General features: G+C 44.6%; 1 protein-coding gene across 2 annotated transcripts in view; it reads right to left on the bottom strand.

Annotated features, from left to right (window-relative positions):
- The window catches only part of SPECC1L (sperm antigen with calponin homology and coiled-coil domains 1 like), a 92,148-nt gene that overhangs the window by 49,292 nt on the left and 24,257 nt on the right, over positions 1-18,599 (bottom strand). For both annotated transcript variants that reach the window (XM_065889272.1, XM_065889271.1), the window contains exons 5-9: positions 13,316-13,389; positions 12,049-12,224; positions 7,252-7,415; positions 5,899-5,990; positions 1,217-1,307 (exon numbers count right to left, since the gene is read on the bottom strand). In XM_065889272.1, the coding sequence (XP_065745344.1) occupies positions 1,217-1,307; positions 5,899-5,990; positions 7,252-7,415; positions 12,049-12,224; positions 13,316-13,389 (597 nt within the window). The remainder of the gene's footprint in view (positions 1-1,216; positions 1,308-5,898; positions 5,991-7,251; positions 7,416-12,048; positions 12,225-13,315; positions 13,390-18,599) is intronic.

Here is an 18,599-nt window from a genome sequence, read left to right on the forward strand (position 1 = left end):
GAGAGGGTACAAAGCTGACCACAGGGGTAAGAGAGCCTTGGGAGAGGGAGCCAAGGCCCTGAGCTAGATGTTCACGATGACCCCGACTTACACAAGGAAACAGCATCCAAGAGGTCAGCAGCAGGACCTGTGACCACACACACAATCCCTGGATCCATCTGGGGGCCAGGGTGGGAACTCGGCACAGATGTAAAGGGAGACTTTAAACCATCCACACTTGTTCCCTTAGCAGGAGGACCTTCCGAGGGGAGAAAAGAGCTCAGGCCACAGCTAACACAGGAACCAGAAGCTGAAGCCGGGATGGAAGGCAAGTCTGCAGGGGCAGTGGCAACAGCACTGTCCTGGGCTCCACCGTCCCCCCTGTACACAAACTGCCCACTGAACCCCATGCCTGGCAGCCCCCCGGAGCCCACAGAGCCAGTCCTCTGCTTCTCTCTCCCGCACACCCATCCAAACTGCACAGTTTCAGCCCCAGAGCCTGACTCCCACACCAGGAGCGCAGGAGGGGCCCAGCCTGCCCAGCCAGGGGGGGCCTGGGCTCCGGAAGGTGTCACACCTGCCGGGCGTCTCCACACCCACCCCAACCAAGTGTGCCTTTCCCAGCACCTGGTCCAATGCCCAAAACCGTTTTTCCAAAGCACTTACTTCAGCACCACACGTAGGGAGGCAGTGGGGGAGAAGGACCCCTGACCTCAAAAGGCAGAGGCCTTGGGCTCGGGTGCTGGGGCCGCCATAAAGAGCCGCGTGGAAATGGCACTCGCTGAACCCCAGCTATCAGAGGCTTTTCTTTCACAAGTGACGCAGAGCACAAAGACCAAAGAAATGGGCTCTGGAGCCAGGCTGTCCGGGTCTACTGTTCCTTAACTTAAATGTCAACCTGTGTTTATGAGTTATTTAACTGTTTGAAGCCTCATTTTTCACATCTATAAAATGGGATAACTATACACGCCCCAAGAACAACTGTAAAAACAGGGCCTGGCAACAGTGTGGACTCCCTGTCACCCTCGTGACACTATGAAGTCATCTTCCAAGATGCATCTATTAACAGTCTCCTCATCTGTAATTAAGACGTGTTATTAGTAAACCTGTGATAAAGATGTCTATCAGACTGGTAGAAATAATGTCAAGAATAAAAGAAAAACAAGTTAGTTAGCCCCAAAAGTCAGATGAATAAAAAAATTAACAACAAAAGTGAAATACTGCACATGAGGTGTACCTTGAACAGGAATTTCCCCGTAGTTTGGTCTCTTATCTGACAGGGCTGTCAGGGGTTTAGATGTAGAGATTGGTCCACTTATGGAATGTCTCTGAAATCATAAGACAAACAGTGTCCATATTAGGTTAAATCAGAGCTGGGTTTCACAGAGTAAATGTTGCAGAGAGTAAATATTTAGTTACGAATTTGCATAATTCCTTCCACACTATTACGGTAAGACTGAAAAAAACACACACACTCCCAGAGGCATATAAAGTGATCAGTATACTATTTTAAAATGAACACAGAAAGATCCCACATGCCCCTCACTCGCCAATCAGCAAAATCCGGATGTGCTCCTTTAGTACTTGGATTGGCCATTCATGCCCCAGTACCAAATGGATCTCACTCTGTCACCTCCTCACTAAGTTTCCAACACTGCTGCCGGGCACAACCTGGCACCTTAACTCAGCACCAGCTTGGTCACCGGCCTCCTCCCCTCCGGTCTCATACATACACGTACCTACCGAATACTTGAACCCTCTCGGCTCTCCTGAGCCACCTCCCGCCACCTCTGTGTGATGCCCCAACACCACCAACTACTCACTCCCGCCCACAAGGACACGCTGTTCACCAGCTCTGGACTTGTTCTCATGCTTCTTTCCTCAGCTCTCCCAGCCCTTTTTTATCCAGCTGAATTCTGACTACTCATTCCATAGTCCCAGCAGCAATGTGTGAGAGGGCCAGCCTCCCCACACCCTCACCAACACTTGATACTGGCAGTCTTCATTTTAGCCATCCCGAAGGTGCGTACTGAGATATCATAATGGATTTAACTTGCATTTCCCTGATGACTACGATGTTGAGCAACTTCTCATGTGTTTACTGGCCATTTGTGTATCTTCTCTTGGGAAGGGACTTTTCAACTCTTATGTCCGTTATTTATTGGGTTGTCTTGAACCAAGATGACAAACAAGTCTTCTCTGAATACAAGATTTTGACAGATAAATAAATTGCAAATATATTCTCCCCAGTCTTGTCTGTCATGTTCTTAATATCTTTCAGAGAAGTTTTAAATTTTGATGCCCAAGCTATTAATTTTCTTTTATAGTTCATTTTTGTGTGTGTCCTAAGTAAATTTTTGCCTTGTCGAAGGTCACGAAGACTTTCTCTAATGTTTTCATGTAGAAGTTCTGTAGTTTTAGCTTTTACATTTAAGTCTATAGTCAATTTCAATTTTTTATGAATGCCATGAGGTAAAGGTATTTTTTTTTCTTTTTTTTTCCATATGGATATCTAGTTGTTCTGGAATCCTGTTGAAAAGATTATCCCTCTCCCACTGAATTACCCTGGCACCTTTGTTGAAAATCAGCTGACCTATTTCTGGATTCTCTATCTATTCTACTGATCTAAACTTATGTCAGAACCACACTGTCTTGATTACTCTAAGTGCTAACATCAAGTAGTGGAAGTCCTCCAGATTTGTTCCTTCCCCCCCCCCCCCCAGATGCTTTGGACATTCAGGGTCTTTTAAATTTCCACATAAATAAATTTTAAATTATACTATCAATTTCTACAAAAAAGCGTGCTGGGATTCTAAGTTGGATGAGTTGAATCTACAGCTCGATGTGAGGGAGAGTTGCAAGATCCTAACAAGACTGAGTCTTCCAACGCATGAACATGATGTATCTTCCCATTTATTACGCCTTTAACTTCTCTCAGCATTATTTTATAGTTTTCACTACAAGGTCTTGCACAATATTTTATTCAATGTATCGCTAAGTATTTCAATTTCCAATTGTTCACTGGAGTGACTGAATCTAGGAGATAGCAAGAGGAGTCCTCAGACAGAAGTGAGTTTTCTCACCACCTTATCTTGTAAGGGACAGCTCATCACTCTTGCCACATTCTGTTCATGAGAAGCAAGTCACGAAGCCCAGCCAACCCTCAGAAGGAGCAGATGACACAAGAGCACAGCAGCAGGAGGCATGGATCACTGGTAAGCAGTTCAGAGACCGCCTATCCTGTTACTAACGGATCTCCTTGGACCTTCTGAGGTTGTTTTTAAGGTCACTTAGGGCAGATCTAGAATAGTGTTTACTCTAGGGCTATTTAGTTCCACTTCACAGAGTGGTCACTGAGGTCTCTAATGAATGCTCCAAGTATTCAAAGAGGTTTTTCCACGGTGGCCAGTAGGAACTCAAATGATCCCTGCTCTGTGTAAACTATGGGAAGCATCTGTCTGCCAGATTCCTGGTAACTGATCTTTCCTGCAAAATCGTTCTTGCTCAGCCTTGCGGGGTTCAACTCATGTCTACACATGTGCAGACTGGCACTCAGCGAGGACTCAAAGGGAGGCCTATGCAGAGCTCTAGACCTTTTCTGCGTGGCTCTCTCCTCCCAGGCACCCTGCCCCCAAATCCCAGCCCTTGTTCTCCCTGTACATTGATCTGTGTCTCCTCGGATCCAGCTGGCATTCCCTTCCCTGCTCCATGTGGGTTCATCCTCCCTGCTCACCATCTGGAAAAGCGTGGGCCACAGTAAGGCTCAGCTTTCTTAACTTTTCTCCAAAGATTTCAGTCCTGTACCACCTGTCCTACCACGTATGAATGTAACTGCTTCCTACATTCTGTCCAGCCTTATAGCTGTCTGTGGTGGCAGAATAATCCAGCCCTTGACTCCCTCACAGCCAGAAGTGGAATTCCCACTCAGGGAGTTTTGAAAAACTAACAATCCTAATCTTAGGCCCCATTCCCCAGGGATTCTTGTTCACTGGGATGAAGCCTGGGAATCTACGTGTTTAAAAATTCCACATGACTTTTGTGCACAATTAGGTTTGAGAAGCACTGTGCTAGCTAATCAAGTACTAAAAAGCTACTGAATGTGGCTTATGATTACTAGTTTTTTTTCCAAGTTAGAGAGATGACATTTTTTACCTCTTATCTTTACAAAAGTTTACAGAGTGACGCCATGAACATTAAATTTCAACTGACAAACACTATTTAGAGAAACTTCACCTTATATCTTGCACCTTCATCTGCTTTCATTTATATCTTCAACTTTTTTTTAAATGTTATTTTTGATTCTGTTTTTCTTTCTTTTATTAAATATTTATTTATTTATTTATTAGGTTGTGCCGGGTCTTAGTTGTGGCAGGCAGGCTCCTTAGTTGCAACATGCATGTGGTATCTAGTTCCCTGACCAGGGATTGAACCCGGGCCCCCTGCACTGGGAGCGTGGAGCCTTATCCACTGCACCACCGGGGAAGTCCCTATTTTTTTTAAAATTAATTAATTAATTAATTAATTAGGCTGCGTTGGGTCTTCATTGCTGTGTGTGGGCTTTCTCTAGCTGCGTCGAGCAGGGGCTACTCTTCATTGCAGTGCGTGGGCTTCTCACTGTGGTGGCTTCTCTTGTTGAGGAGTATGGGCTCTAGGTAAGTGGGCTTCAGTACTTGTGGCACATGGGCTCAGTAGTTGTGGCTCACGCGCTTAGGTGCTCGACGGCATGTAGGATCTTCCCAGACCAGGCATCGAAGCTGTGTCCCCTGCATTGGCAGGCGGATTCTAACCACTGCGCCAGCAGGGAAGTCCCTCTTCATGTCTTTAGAAAGTTTGATTAATCGAGTATATAAAAAGCTCATTATAGACAGAATATGGAATTCCCTTTGCCTTCCTTTCAAATTAAGAGTATAACATCTTCTACATAAACGTAAATGCAAAGCCACAACTTGCAACATTACAAATGCAGAGGGAGAGCACTTCTACCCTAAACTTTACAAAGGAAAAGGTTAAAAAGTTCACTCACAAAATACACAGCCAGTAGTTAACACCTACAAAAGTCTCTGCTCAGACAAAATGTTCTCAAACCCAATCTTTTAGGGAAGAGGTGCAGCCAAGGCTACCCTAGATCACAGGGGACTGGGTTTTAGGCTACTCTCACCTACGTGGAGAAACTCTACCTCAGCTACTGTCCCCAAAGTGGCTCACAGCAAGGGCATAGTGAGAGGGCCTCCTGAGCTCGACAGTCATGCCACCTGCCCTGCTTCTGGTCTGCACTCCCACAGTGGCAAGAAGGGCACCTGAGACACTTGTTCATGCAGCTGGGAATCCACAGATGTGGAAGCGCACACATGGAGGGCTGACCATACATTATAAGTGGATTTCTACCTATGCAGAGGGTCAGCGCCCCTAACCCCCTGTTGTTCGAGGGTTGACTGTATATTCTACTTAGAAAGTTATCTTAGTGTAGGGGTTAAAAACATCGTGTCTGAAGTCATGCCACCCAGGCTCAAATTCCAGCTCGAACGCGTCATTGTACGACCCTCAGCAAGCTGCTTAGCCATTCTGGGCCTCAGTTTCCAGATATGAAAACTAGGGATAAGAATAATACCTAATAGCCAATAGAGGTGTCATGAGGATTAAATGAGTTAACATTATAAAGCATTGGGAACAGTGTAGAACATATAATAAGTGTTCAGTAGTTGTTAGCTATCACTATTATTAGAGGATTTCAGAAGAATAACATACTTGACATTAACATAATTTATCTTAGGGAATTTCACAGCAACCTAGGAAAACAATCACAACTGTATCCCTCAAGAGGCAGCCATTTGCCCCCCGTGCCATAGTGTAGGTGACTTTGAAAAGGACAAGCTTTCAGAAGCTGGGACCCCCAGAGCCTCCATGGTCACAGGCACTTACCTGCATGGGGGAGACGGCTGCCGCAGGGGGTGTTTTCATGGGACTTGGACTCAGAGGCGTTCGAGGAATTGCAGCTGTAGCAGGGCTGGGGACTAGAAAAACAACGCACACACAAGTAAATAATGAACACAACAAGGTGCAGTGCAAGCTTTCATAACTGCTCTCTCCTTAAGGGTTCACCCCATGAACCAGCACTCGCGGCTCCCCTGGGAACGGGAGACACCTCACCTCAACACTCACGGCTGCTCCGTGCAGCCGTCCTGCCGTCAGGCGGACTGTCTGTTCCTGAGACTACTTGTGTTTATTTCCAACCCTGACTATGCCAGTCATTTCACTTTTGTTATTTAATTATGCGGTTAAGTGCTCCATAAACCAAGGAAATCAAAGTACAAAAGCTCCAGGATGAGTGTTTCTGCAACTGCATCAGATGAGAAGCCTGGCGTGCAGTTCGCGGCATATTAAATGAAGGAACGCCGGGCTCTGCTCATCTTCCCTCACCTCCTCCTAAGGAGCTCGTCACTTCCCTCCACACGGATTTTCACACGTATTTCATTTAGTGCAATTAAATGTGTGTAATTGTCTGCTCACATGTCAGTCTCCCTCTCTAGACTGAACTGTTCAAAAGTAGGATCCTGGGAATTCCCTGGTGGTCCAGTGGTTAGGACTCAGCACCTTCGCTGCTGGGGCCCGGGTTCGATCCCTGGTTAGGGAACTAAGATCCGACAAGCCGCACGGCGCAGCCAGAAAAAAAAAATTAAATTAAAAAATAAAGAGGAGGCCACTGAATGAGCAGTGGATGGTGTGCCCCTAGTGATGGAGAGCAGAGCAGGTGTGGGTGCGGGAGGCCAGACCAAGAGGCCTCGCTAATGGGTCAATGTCAAGGTGAGGAAGGAGGATTGAAGGAAGAAGGAAGATTCCGAGATTTCTGGCTTACGTGACTGGGTGGAATGGTGCTGCCATTCACATGGGGAAAGATGGAAGTTAAGGGACAAGATCTGGTTTCGGACGTGAGAAGATGTCTGGGAGACACCTGGGTGTCAGTGTTAAGTAGCATCTGAATACACTGGGCCTGAGGAATTCAGAGCAAGGGAGAGGGCTGAAGTCCCACATCTGGAAGTTCTCAGGCACGGAGAAGACACACACGCATGGGGTAAGGCCCAAGTCTGACTCCGAGATCTCTGAGGCTGAACAGATCCCGAATCTCCTGTTAAAATCCACCTTGCAGGAAGACTAACTCACTAACATCATATGAAATGTGATGAGACTCAGAGTAAGATGGTAAAGAACATCAACTAGAACAGAGAACATGTGGTACGTGAACACGACCGCCCGCTAGGGCACGATGGATGTTACCTTGAGATGCGCTGTCGAACGACTTGATGAGGGTTTTCACCGTAGGGGTCGGCTCGGAGGAAGTCGAGGACCTTCTACTCAGCCCCATCCCCTGCCTCAGGGCTGCCAAGTCTCTTTCAACAGCATTCATGTAGTTATACACCCGGCCACGCTCCTCCTCTTGCCTGAAAACAGTACCGAAATCAGGGCATTTCTGTATACATACTAGAAAATACACATTTCCCCTTCCCAACTGAGAAGTATTAAAAAGTATCAGTTAAAAACAAGAAAATAGTCAGTTGAGCTGAGTAAATTACCTGGTCTAATATTCTTATTTGCTTGGTGAATTCCAGGAAATGATACTAAAATTTTTATATCAGGTTATCCTAACTAGGTTAAGTAACCATTAGTTTCCATTTTCATTTGTTTAAGTGTAAGGTGAGAACATCAGTAATCAATTAGCAGTAAAATGGGAGGTGGGCTCAGAACTAGGGACTGTAAGGTTCTGTGCTGTGGAGAAGGCCCTTCCCAGGACAGTGAGTCTGGGAATTCACAGCACATGCAGACAATTGATACCTGCTCTATCTAACATGCCATGCATAGGCGTGGAAATACAAAGAAATGAAATCAAAGCCCATACTCTTAAATTCTTTTTTAAAAATGGTATAGCCACCAAATAGAATTTCTACAAAGGGGGAGGGGGGAAAGCCTGGACCCGTATTGGTAACGTGAATCTCCTACATGTTCAGTGTGAGTCAACTAAAAAAATCAATTCCACTTCATTTCTGGAAAGCTCTCATTCACTGAGCAAACACTGAAGTTCACATCTGGAAAGAGATTTCAGCTGCAGAGTTTGCATGTGTTATATAACTACAAGCCAGTTCATACTGTACAAAAATTAAGCCAGTCTGTAGGAAAATTTGTCTTTGGTGGCCATTTGGCTCTTATGACAGAGTTTTTTTGCCAATATGCCTCATGCTTGGAAGTTTTAATAAAGAATGTACAAGAGCCATTATCCAACTTTTTGGTCTTAGAGCCCTCTTCCACTCTTAAAAACTATTGAGGACCCCAAAGAGCTTTTGTTTATGTGGGTTACTGAGATTGACATTTACCATATTAAATATTTTAAATATTTAACTCATCTAAAAATAAACTCAGGGCTTATTAACATAATTAACATATTTTTATGAAAAACAACTATGTTTTCCAAATCAAAAAAATTAATAAGAAGAGTAGCAATGTTTTTATTTCTTTTAATTTTTAAAAAAAAATTTATTTACTTATTTGGCTGCACCAGGTCTTAGTTGCGGCATGTGGGATCTAGTTCCCTGACCAGGGATTGAACCTGGGCCCCTGCATTGGGAGCGCAGAATCTTAGCCACTGGACCAGCAGGGAAGTCCCCAAAATAGCAGTGTTTTAACATTTCTGTACATCTCTAATGTTTGGCTTAATAGAAGACTGTCAGATTCTCGTTTCTTTTGTATTCAATCTATTGTGACATGAAAAAAAGCAGGCCTCACACAGATATGTAGTTGGAAAAGGGAATAATATATATATATTTTTTCTTTTAATAAATTTATTTTATTTATTTATTTTTTGGACTGCACTGGGTCTTCGTTGCTGCGTGTGGGCTTTCTCTAGTTGCGGCGAGCAGGGCCTACTCTTCGTTGCGGTGCGCATGCTTCTCACTGCAGTGGCTTCTCTTGTTGTGGAGCCCGGGCTCTAGGCACGCGGGCTTCATTAGTTGTGGCTCACAGGCTCTAGAGCACAGGCTCAGTAGTTGTGGCACACGGGCTTAGTTGCTCTGCGGCATGTGGGATCCTCCCGGACCAAGGATCAAACCCGTGTCTCCTGCATCGGCAGGTGGACTCCTAACCACCGCGCCACCAAGGAAGTCCAGGGAAGAATATTTTAATGATATTAAAACAGATAACTATGGCTATTCTTCTTTGATAAACACTAAAACACAATAAGTGGTAGTAACTTATAAGTTAGTTAAAATGTGGAACCTGAAACCATATGAATGAATGAAATTTTCCTACTCTGTCCATCTCGCACTTTTAACGCATATGGATTCTTTACCCACCCAGGATTGGCTGACATCATGCCCTGGTCATACGGAAAATACTGGTTCACAGAGTTACATGGATTTTCCAAGTGTCGGTGCCTGTCATTAAACAATTTACTCTTTAGGGCTTCCCTGGTGGCGCAGTGGTTGAGAGTCTGCCTGCCGATGCAGGGGACACGGGTTCGTGCCCCGGTCCGGGAAGATCCCACATGCCGCGGAGCGGCTGGGCCCATGAGCCATGACCGCTGAGCCTGCGCGTCCGGAGCCTGTGCTCCGCAACGGGAGAGGCCACAACAGTGGGAGGCCCGCGTACCAAAAAACAAACAAACAATTTATTCTTTACAAGTCTCTTGTTAATATCACTAGGGATCTCATCAGGAAACTCTTTATGGGAAGCTGCTGAGCTTGCAATGGCAGATACAAGTTTTCCAAAATCCTAACATTCACTTAAAAGCCCATGTTTTATCATTGGTACCAAACACTGTTAGTTGCTTTCCTTGAAGTGACAGGCTCCCTTAATCATTTTCAAGAAATATCCACCAAACACTAAAGTCTGAATACCAATAGCTTGTGTCAGTCATTCTCAAGTAAAAATCTTCACTCCATGAAAAATGAAAACAGCACAAACTCCAGTGACACGCAGTGCTCTCTTCCAGACTGCTGCACACCTGGGCACACAGCTGCAGATGCAGCAGCAGCTCCTTACGCGACTTCCCACCCATCTCATAGGACCTTAAAAAGAATACAATGGGGGGGCTTCCCTGGTGACGCAGTGGTTAAGAATTCGCCTGCCAATGCAGGGGACACGGGTTCGAGCCCTGGTCCGGGAAGATCCCACATGCCGCGGAGCAACGAAGCCCGTGCGCCACAACTACTGAGCCTGCGCTCTAGAGCCCGCGTGCCACAACTATTGAAGCCCGCACGCCTACAGCCCGTGCTCTGCAACGAGAGAAGCCACCGCAATGAGAAGCCCGCGCACCACAACGAAGAGTAGCCCCTGCTCGCCGCAACCAGAGGAAAGCCCGCGCGCAGCAACAAAGACCCAACACAGCCAAAAAAAAAAAAAAAAAGAATACAATAGGGGACTTCCCTGGCAGTCCAGTGGTTAAGATTTCGCCTTCCAATGCAGGGGGTGCGGGTTCAATCCCTGGTCAGGGAGCTAAGATCCCATATGCCTCACGGTCAAAAAACCAAAACATAAAACAAGCAATACTGTAACAAATTTGATAAAGACTTTCAAAAAACAAATGGTCCACATCAAAAAGAAATATTAAAAAAAAAAGAATATACTCAAGGACCAAGACAGAGTGATATTACTAATTTACTGCTTCACCAAGGACATCTGTAAGGGAAACCTGCATTTTGAAAATGAGAGTGGCTGGTGGGGAAGAGCACAATGACCACGAGTACAATTTGGTGGCAAGGCCTTGATCCATCAACAACTGCTGTCCACCATCTGTGCAAAAAGTCAACATAGTGAAGAGGGCAAACAGCACGTCAGCATTATTATGAAAACAGTTTGACCTCGAAGAGCCCCTGAAAGGGCCCTGGGGACCCCTGGGTCTGTAGACCTCACTCTGAGAACTGCTGCTCTACACAATGCTACTTCTCTCGGGGGCACATCCTTTAAGTATGTGTCTCAAACACTGACAGGCTCTCGGGAGCCAGTGGAACAAGTCTCTCAGAGTAGAATTTCAGTCACTTGGGCTACCTTTCGAATGGAGCATTTCTATTCATTCAGTGGTACAAAGGAGGAAGGGTAATGTACTAGTGGAGAATTAATAATCTTCCAACTCATTCCTCCGTGTTCTGCTTATTAAAGAAGCCAAAGAAAAATGGTTTAACAATACTTCCCACTGGGCATCCACTAGACCTAGGCAACAATAAAATAAGACAGCTTTTCCAAGTTGGCCTGTTAAATATTTTTCTAAATTTTTTACCTAGGGCTGCTTAAGAATTGTTCAAAGTAATGAATAATCAAATTCTTCACAATAACCTCAAACTCTACTGATACTTAATAAAAATCTCAAAAACCACTCTCCCCCGCTCACAGATAGAATCTCACTAGGAACTCAGAGCACATCATCTAAGACTTTTTACGGGTTTCCAAAGAGCTCTATGTTAAATGGGAAAATACCTGTGTGTATTAAGCATAAGACAACTCCTCAAGCAAGCAGTGGAGAGAAATCAGCCTGTATCCTTCACCCGGGTCTCTAAAATACCTGCTAATGGACACTGGCCGTGGCCCTGAGCGCCATCCAGGGGTGTCTCACTTCAGCCCTACAACAACTCTGTGACACAAGCAGGACTGTGTCCACTGCAGAGACAAGCAAACTGAGGGCCTGAGCGAGCCCTCACACCCAGCAGAGGCAGAGCTGCATGGGGCCGAGTCTGTCTGCCTCCAGGGTCCACGCCCTCCGTGAGGAGTACAACCCAAAGAAGAGCAACGGGCTGGGACAGGGGACAGAGGACTGGCGGGAACCACAATGGACCACATGCCAGCAGCCACTCCAACCCCTCCAGAGTTGTTGACTACGGACACTGACAACAGCTCTGAAAGGCCACAGAGACCACACTACTTTACAGGGGTCACAGAGTGAGGCCAGAAAAGGTGACTAACTTCCACTGGACCCAAACTCAATCACACCAGTGTCAAGCCTACGTTCTTTCCATAAAACCACATCACAGAACCGTGACTCAAGTGCTCCCTATTGAAACATAAGTACAGAGCTGGTTTCTCAAAACATACTTGCGTGACTTTATTTCCTCCAATTCTTTTGTGAGTTTCTCATTTTTTTCTTGGGCCTCATGTAATCGGCGCTTCAGATCACCAATCTCCTCTTGGGCTTCAGATTTAATGTCATTTGCGATGACCACCGCGGTCTGGAGATCAGCCTGAAACTGCCGCCATTCTGCTGATTCTTCCTACATTAAAAAACTAAACTTTTATTTCCAAAAGAGAGCAGTAAAGACTTATTTTAAAGCAATAAAATGTGTTTATGATTAGATTGCTGTAATGCACTATCTCAAACGATGACTAATTTCTTTTAAATCCCAGAGAATTGCTATTATCTATTTCTAACAGAAAACGTAATTATTTTTGGTGAATGTGTTCTTAGTGAGGAAGAGAGTTTCCAGCTGATCTACCTACTGAGGCATCAGGCACTCAGGGTGCTCAGTATTAACAATGATAATGTCAAGCCTCCCTTCCTCATGGCAGGTATCAAAGTTAGTCTTACGAAAATAAACACAGCATCCAAAATGTACGTCTGAAAAGCTCTAGAAGGTAGATAAATGGTGTGTGAACCACACTGAAAGATTTTACAGGGAAAAACTATAAATATCCTGACACCAAAAACTAACAGGAAAAAAAAAATCAAAAGTAAAGGAAAAGGAAGAGGAAGCCAGAAGAAAAACACTGAATTTAATCTAGGCAGACAAAAAATCACACAAAGAGAGGAGCTGAGGACCTGTACAGCCTGCTGCTTCCCGCAGCCTCTGTGGCCGGGCGTGCTCCCCACGGCAGCCCCTCTCCCAGAGCTACAGCTGCTGACTGGGCCCAGTGCCCACCACCCCAAGGCAGCCTGAGCAACTGAGGCACAACCCAAACTACGAGTCCAGCTTCCCTGACCCTCTGCATCAGAGCAGAGCATTGCTGCCATCGGCAGGCTGACCAAATCCACAGAAGACAGAAAACTCACAAGAAAAGCAGTTTAGTTTGGGACGCTTCATAATCCAGAGCTAATAAACTTTCTTTCCAAAATATAACACTCGCTTCCTAAATCCCTCTTTCTAAAGTTACCACTCATCAATTACTAGTACAATCTTGCAACCAGAATCTAGCATCTGTCCCACTCTGAAGTGACAGCAGTAGCTTTCTGCCCAAAGCCCAGTGGGCTCAGTATTGTAACAGTATCTGAAGCTTCAGATGAAGGAGTGGGGTCAACGACACCAAAGTGCTCAACTTTCAGAAAACTGTGCTTTCTAATGAGGTAGTATGTGAAGATTTATCCTACCCGAAGTCGCCTGTGGAGTGTCTTGATTTCTCTTTCCATGTCATGTTTTTGGTCCTGGAGTTTTTTAACTGTATCTGAAAAGACCACAAAAGTTTAAATATTTATTCTTACAACTGTGTTCGAAAGGAATAACATAAAGGGAGGAGGTACTTAAATATGACATTCAGAAAGTCATCCTGCCCAAAGACTTTTTATTTTTAATACAAAACTTTAAAAGGAAAAAGGAATGTCCAATCCAAGTATAAACCAGTATTACTTTGTAAGGAAAATATCAAATTTGAATCACAATTTCTGGATGACTTCCTTCCTCAGCCTCTTAATTCTGAAACAAAAAGTTAAGTAAAATCAATTGTTAGAAACACACACACATTGTTGGCTCATAACCAATCAAAACAACACTGACTGCAATTAAAATGGGAGATTTTAATCAAAAGGGTTATTAATCTAAAGTATTTTTGCAAGCATCACTTACTTTACATGCTGGAATAAATTCCAGAAAAGTGGTGAATTAGTAAGATGTTTACAAACTTAATTATTTTGTAACTTGGGGGAGGTGCTATTTAATTCTATGCAAAGTCTTTCACAAAATAAAGGATTAAGTAAATCCATTTCTCAAATTATTTCTAGCATAATATGAATTTCCTTCCAACAATGTCATGCACTGTGAACATCTGATGGGCACCACTACTATGCCAAGGCCGATCTAGACAGAGTGGGGCTGCAAAGATGAAGACACAGCCAAGGCCAGTCCCCTGGGATCCAGAAATGTACAAGGAAGTCCCCTTCTATTTGGAGGTTCTGCTCAAAAACCCCTGCGTCAGGGGAAATGCCTGGGGAGGGCACCATGCTGGTGCTGCTGCCCAGCGCCTCCCCACGGCTGGTCACTCTGACAGCTCAGGAGCCCATCACTGTCTCTCTGGTTAAGCACCAGAGCAGGCACTTACACCTGGTGACAAACACTCTGACTTCACCGACGCCCCCCTGCAGCAGAGCCCTGTCCTTTCTGTGTTCCGACTCTGCCTTACACAGCCTTGTTGCTGCCACTGCCAACAGGGGTGCGTTTCTTCACACAGAGGCTGAGCACACCTCAGAGCCAGGAGCCACATGCCGAGGTTGCAGCCCCAGCACAGGTAGGCCTGTAGAGTAGAGCAAGTGTATAAGTACACAAGCTAATGGAAGCAGAAGAGAAAGCAATCCTAAGGTCATTACCTAGCATCAAGTGTTTCAATATTCCATTGCCAGAACTTAACTGTTTATTGTCAGGGATGTCAAACCATGGACACGGGTGTTTCTGAGTAAACATTCCCCCTACTCCTTACACGTAGCAGAGGGAACCCAGGCACAGCCAACACCTGTGTGCAACAACATGTACCCAAAACACCTCTTAGGCTGTTAGCTTCCAATCAAGACCCTGAAGTATGAGCAGGCTGATGCTTTTTCTGAGACTGGTCCACGTCTTCCTTCTCCGAATTCCACGAGGAATCTGCTCTGCTGAAACCTCTGAAACCTTAATTCAATGTTGATACATTTGTGTTCTGACATTTTTAAAAGGCATGAATTCACTTCAGTAACAATATAAAGTCTAGAATATTTATAACAATTATATGTGTAATGATTACTATAAATACATAATAATGATGTTTTCTAAAGCTGAATAAAAAAATAAATGAGGGGCTTCCTTGGTGGTGCAGTGGTTAAGAATCCGCCTGCCAATGCTGGGGACACAGGTTCGATCCCTGGTCCAGGAAGATCCCACATGCGCGGAGCAACTAAGCCCGTGTGCCACAACTACTGAGCCTGCGCTCTAGAGCCCATGACTCACAGCTACTGAGCCCGAGTGCTGCAACTACGGGAGCCCGCGAGCCTAGAGCCCGTGCTCCGCAACAAGAGAAGCCACCACGATGAGAAGCCTGAGCACTGCAATGAAGAGTAGCCTCTGCTCGCTGCAACTTGAGAGCTCGCGTGCAGCAACGAAGACCCAAAAGCAGCCAAAAATAAAATAAATAATAAGTAAAATTAAAAAATAAATAAACGAGGACTTCCCTGGTGGCACAGTGGTTAAGAATCCGTCTGCCAATGCAGGGGACACGCGCTCGAGCCCTGGTCCAGGAAGATCCCACATGCTGCGGAGCAACTAAGCCCCTGTGCCACAACTACTGAGCCTGCGCTCTAGAGCCCACGAGCCACAACTACTGAGCCCGCGTGCTGCAGCTACTGAAGCCCATGCGCCTAGAGCCCGTGCTCCGCAACAAGAGAAGCCACCGCAATGAGAAGCCCGCACACTACGATGAAGAGCAGCCCCCACTCACTGCAGCTAGAGAAAGCCCGCACGCAACGACCAAGACCCAATGCAGCCAAAAAAAATAATAATACATAAATTTTAAAAAGATTAAAAAAATTTTTTTAATTAAAAAATGAGATAAAACATGGGTGGAAAAAAATGGCCATTTTTGGTAGCTAGTAGTCAATTTCCTCCCATTCATCACCCCAAAATTATTCCAAAAAGTTAGAGCCTATGAAATAAAAAGTTAATTAATTACTTTTACTCAGTAATTCAACAAACTGCTCATAAGTACCTACTCTGTATCAGACTTATTTACACGGTGCATGAGATATAAGGGAAAGGAAAAAAGGTACAGTTCCTACCCTTTTAGAGACAGAAAAGAGGATGTTTTCATATGCAAAGGATTAAACTTTAAAAGTCTGTCTCGGGCTTCCCTGGTGGCGCAGTGGTTGAGAGTCCGCCTGCCGATGCAGGGGACACGGGTTCGTGCCCTGGTCCAGGAAGATCCCACATGCCTCGGAGCAGCTGGGCCGGTGAGCCATGGCCGCTGAGCCTGCGCGTCCGGAGCCTGTGCTCCGCAACGGGAGAGGCCACAACAGTGAGAGGCCCATGTACCGCAAAAAAAAAAAAAAAAAAAAAAAAAAAAAGTCTGTCTCTATACAAGCTGCTTCAGACCTCATTTAACCTGGAAACTTAATGGGCAAACGGGCCACCCAATTTGGCTGAGGGTAAAGTGGACAAGCAGGTGAATGAGTGAGTCCAATACCCTGACCCGAACCTCCAGAGGAAAGGATGACTCTGGAACCAGCAGGGAACTTGGCTCCGTATGACCTACATGTAGATGAAATCAGGGTCTTGGTGATATTACCAGACATAGACAAGGAATAAGGACAGAAGCTAAAATATTTCTAGTGTGGAAAACACTAGGGGTTACACCTTTCATTTACACTATATTTATGTACAAAAAATATTTTATAATTAAAACAAGCAAACAAAAAAATGTGTAATTTCTCCTCTGCTGCAAATCCTTTGTCTTTTCTTTTGGTCACAAAGGATCTATCTAGGTAACTTACATGAGACAGATGACAGCAAATCTTGCTGCAGCCCACTTTAACATCTGGTGCCTTGATTCCCAGGTGACACTTTAAGCCACATGGCCATCTTAGACTGATCATAAAATCTCAAATTTCATTCATTTATTTTTTTCTTATCCTTTTCTCACCAACCTCTACATTCATGGCCACAGAATTCACATGATCACTACTCTTAAAGGACATTCTTTTACCCTCAGCACTACGTATTTATTGTTGGCATGTCTTCTTTTAAACAGAAGGGAAGCTGGCAGCCAGTGGACATATTCAGACCGAATAAAGTGCACTTCAAGTGTCTCCAGGGAATTTGATTTAAACTTTACAAAAGCATTAAAAGTGACAACAAGCTTTTCCTCCCTGGAAACAAAGACGTCTATGCTCCAGTTCTCGCTGTGAAGAGGCTTAGCAAACGGCCGCCTCTCCCAGTGACCAGTCACACAGGGCAGCTTAGCCTGCAACTCTGGGGCCTCTAAACGCAGTTTCCTTCCTCAAAGCTTTAAGTGTGAGAGACACTGCCATCTATTGTCTTCAACTCAAATGTAACATTAAATTCTATCAAAGAACAGAAGAACTACTATAACCTCATTTTTAAAATTATAACTCAATTTTACAATGTTATCTTTATTCTAGAAATCAGGTAAATTTCTATTCTCATTGTTATTAGTCCAACTTTGCTCTGAACAATTCTGGACACTGCCCTGCCCATTTAATAATGGGGTTCATAATCTTTTTCACCACCAAGACCTATCATCACCAACAAAACCAGAACCATCAACCAGGCCTCCATGCTGGTTCCAGTTACAGGTCAATCACTCTTGAGGGTGTCACTGGGCAGCTACCACGGCACAGGATCTACCTACAACCCTTGGGGTGTAAAGTAATGAAAGTTCCACCAACCTTTCCTGCCCTCTGAGTCCCAGAAAACCCTTAGGGTACAGATACCCGAGTTCTCAAGTCAGACTCCTGCATCTGGTCAAGAACCTCCAACTGCCATCAGGTGCAATTTTTAGAGGAAGGGAAAGGACCAGAGGAACCTATCAGTTAAAGCTCCACACCTCAGGGGCAGGGGAACAGGGCAGGTGGTGTATCCAACTACCAGACCACAGCTTTACTCCCAAACCAGAACTCCTGATGCAGGAAGAGGACACACATGAGTTTCAAATAAACCATTTACTATTTTTATTTGTCTTTTTTCTTTTTTAAAAATTTTTTGGCCGCACCACGTGGCATGCGGGATCTTAGTTCCCCGACCAGGGATCAAACCCGTGCCCCCTGCAGTGGAAGCAGAGTCTTAACCACTGGACCATCAGGGAAGTCTCTGTCTCTGTTTTTTAATTTTTATTTTACTCATTTTTATCCCCCTCCAAAAAAGTAAATATAACTTTTACCCCTTGATTCTAAAAGTAATGCACGCTCACAGTAACAAGTCTGGAAAACAGAAAATGGTGACAAAAATAAGATTACCTAGCATTTACATTTGGCATATACCTTTCCAGATTCCATATATGTGTGTATTATTTTTAAAGAAAAATGAAATTATACTATTTATACTGCTTCACAAGCCCTTCCATTAAGCAGTAGATACTGGACACCTTTATCAATAAATACAGACCTACAGCACCATTTTGATGGCCATGATAGATGGCCATCAATTGGCTGGCCATCAATGGCTATCAACTGGATATATCATGATTTGTCTCAGCAACCTCCTATTAATGAACAGCCAGAAGGGTTCCAATTTTTGTTATAAACACTGTAAGTGTCTTTACAGTTTTTCAGATGTTACTTGAAGACCCATTTCTAGAAGTAGAAGAAGTGAAGGACCATTTGAAACTATCAACAGGATCCAAGTCAATCCATTAGAAGGTTCTAGCTCAAGAATACAGAATATTTTTTGAGAAGTCACCAC

The sequence above is a fragment of the Phocoena phocoena genome, chromosome 13, assembly GCF_963924675.1.
Source record: "Phocoena phocoena chromosome 13, mPhoPho1.1, whole genome shotgun sequence".
Taxonomy (NCBI): Eukaryota; Metazoa; Chordata; class Mammalia; order Artiodactyla; family Phocoenidae; genus Phocoena; species Phocoena phocoena.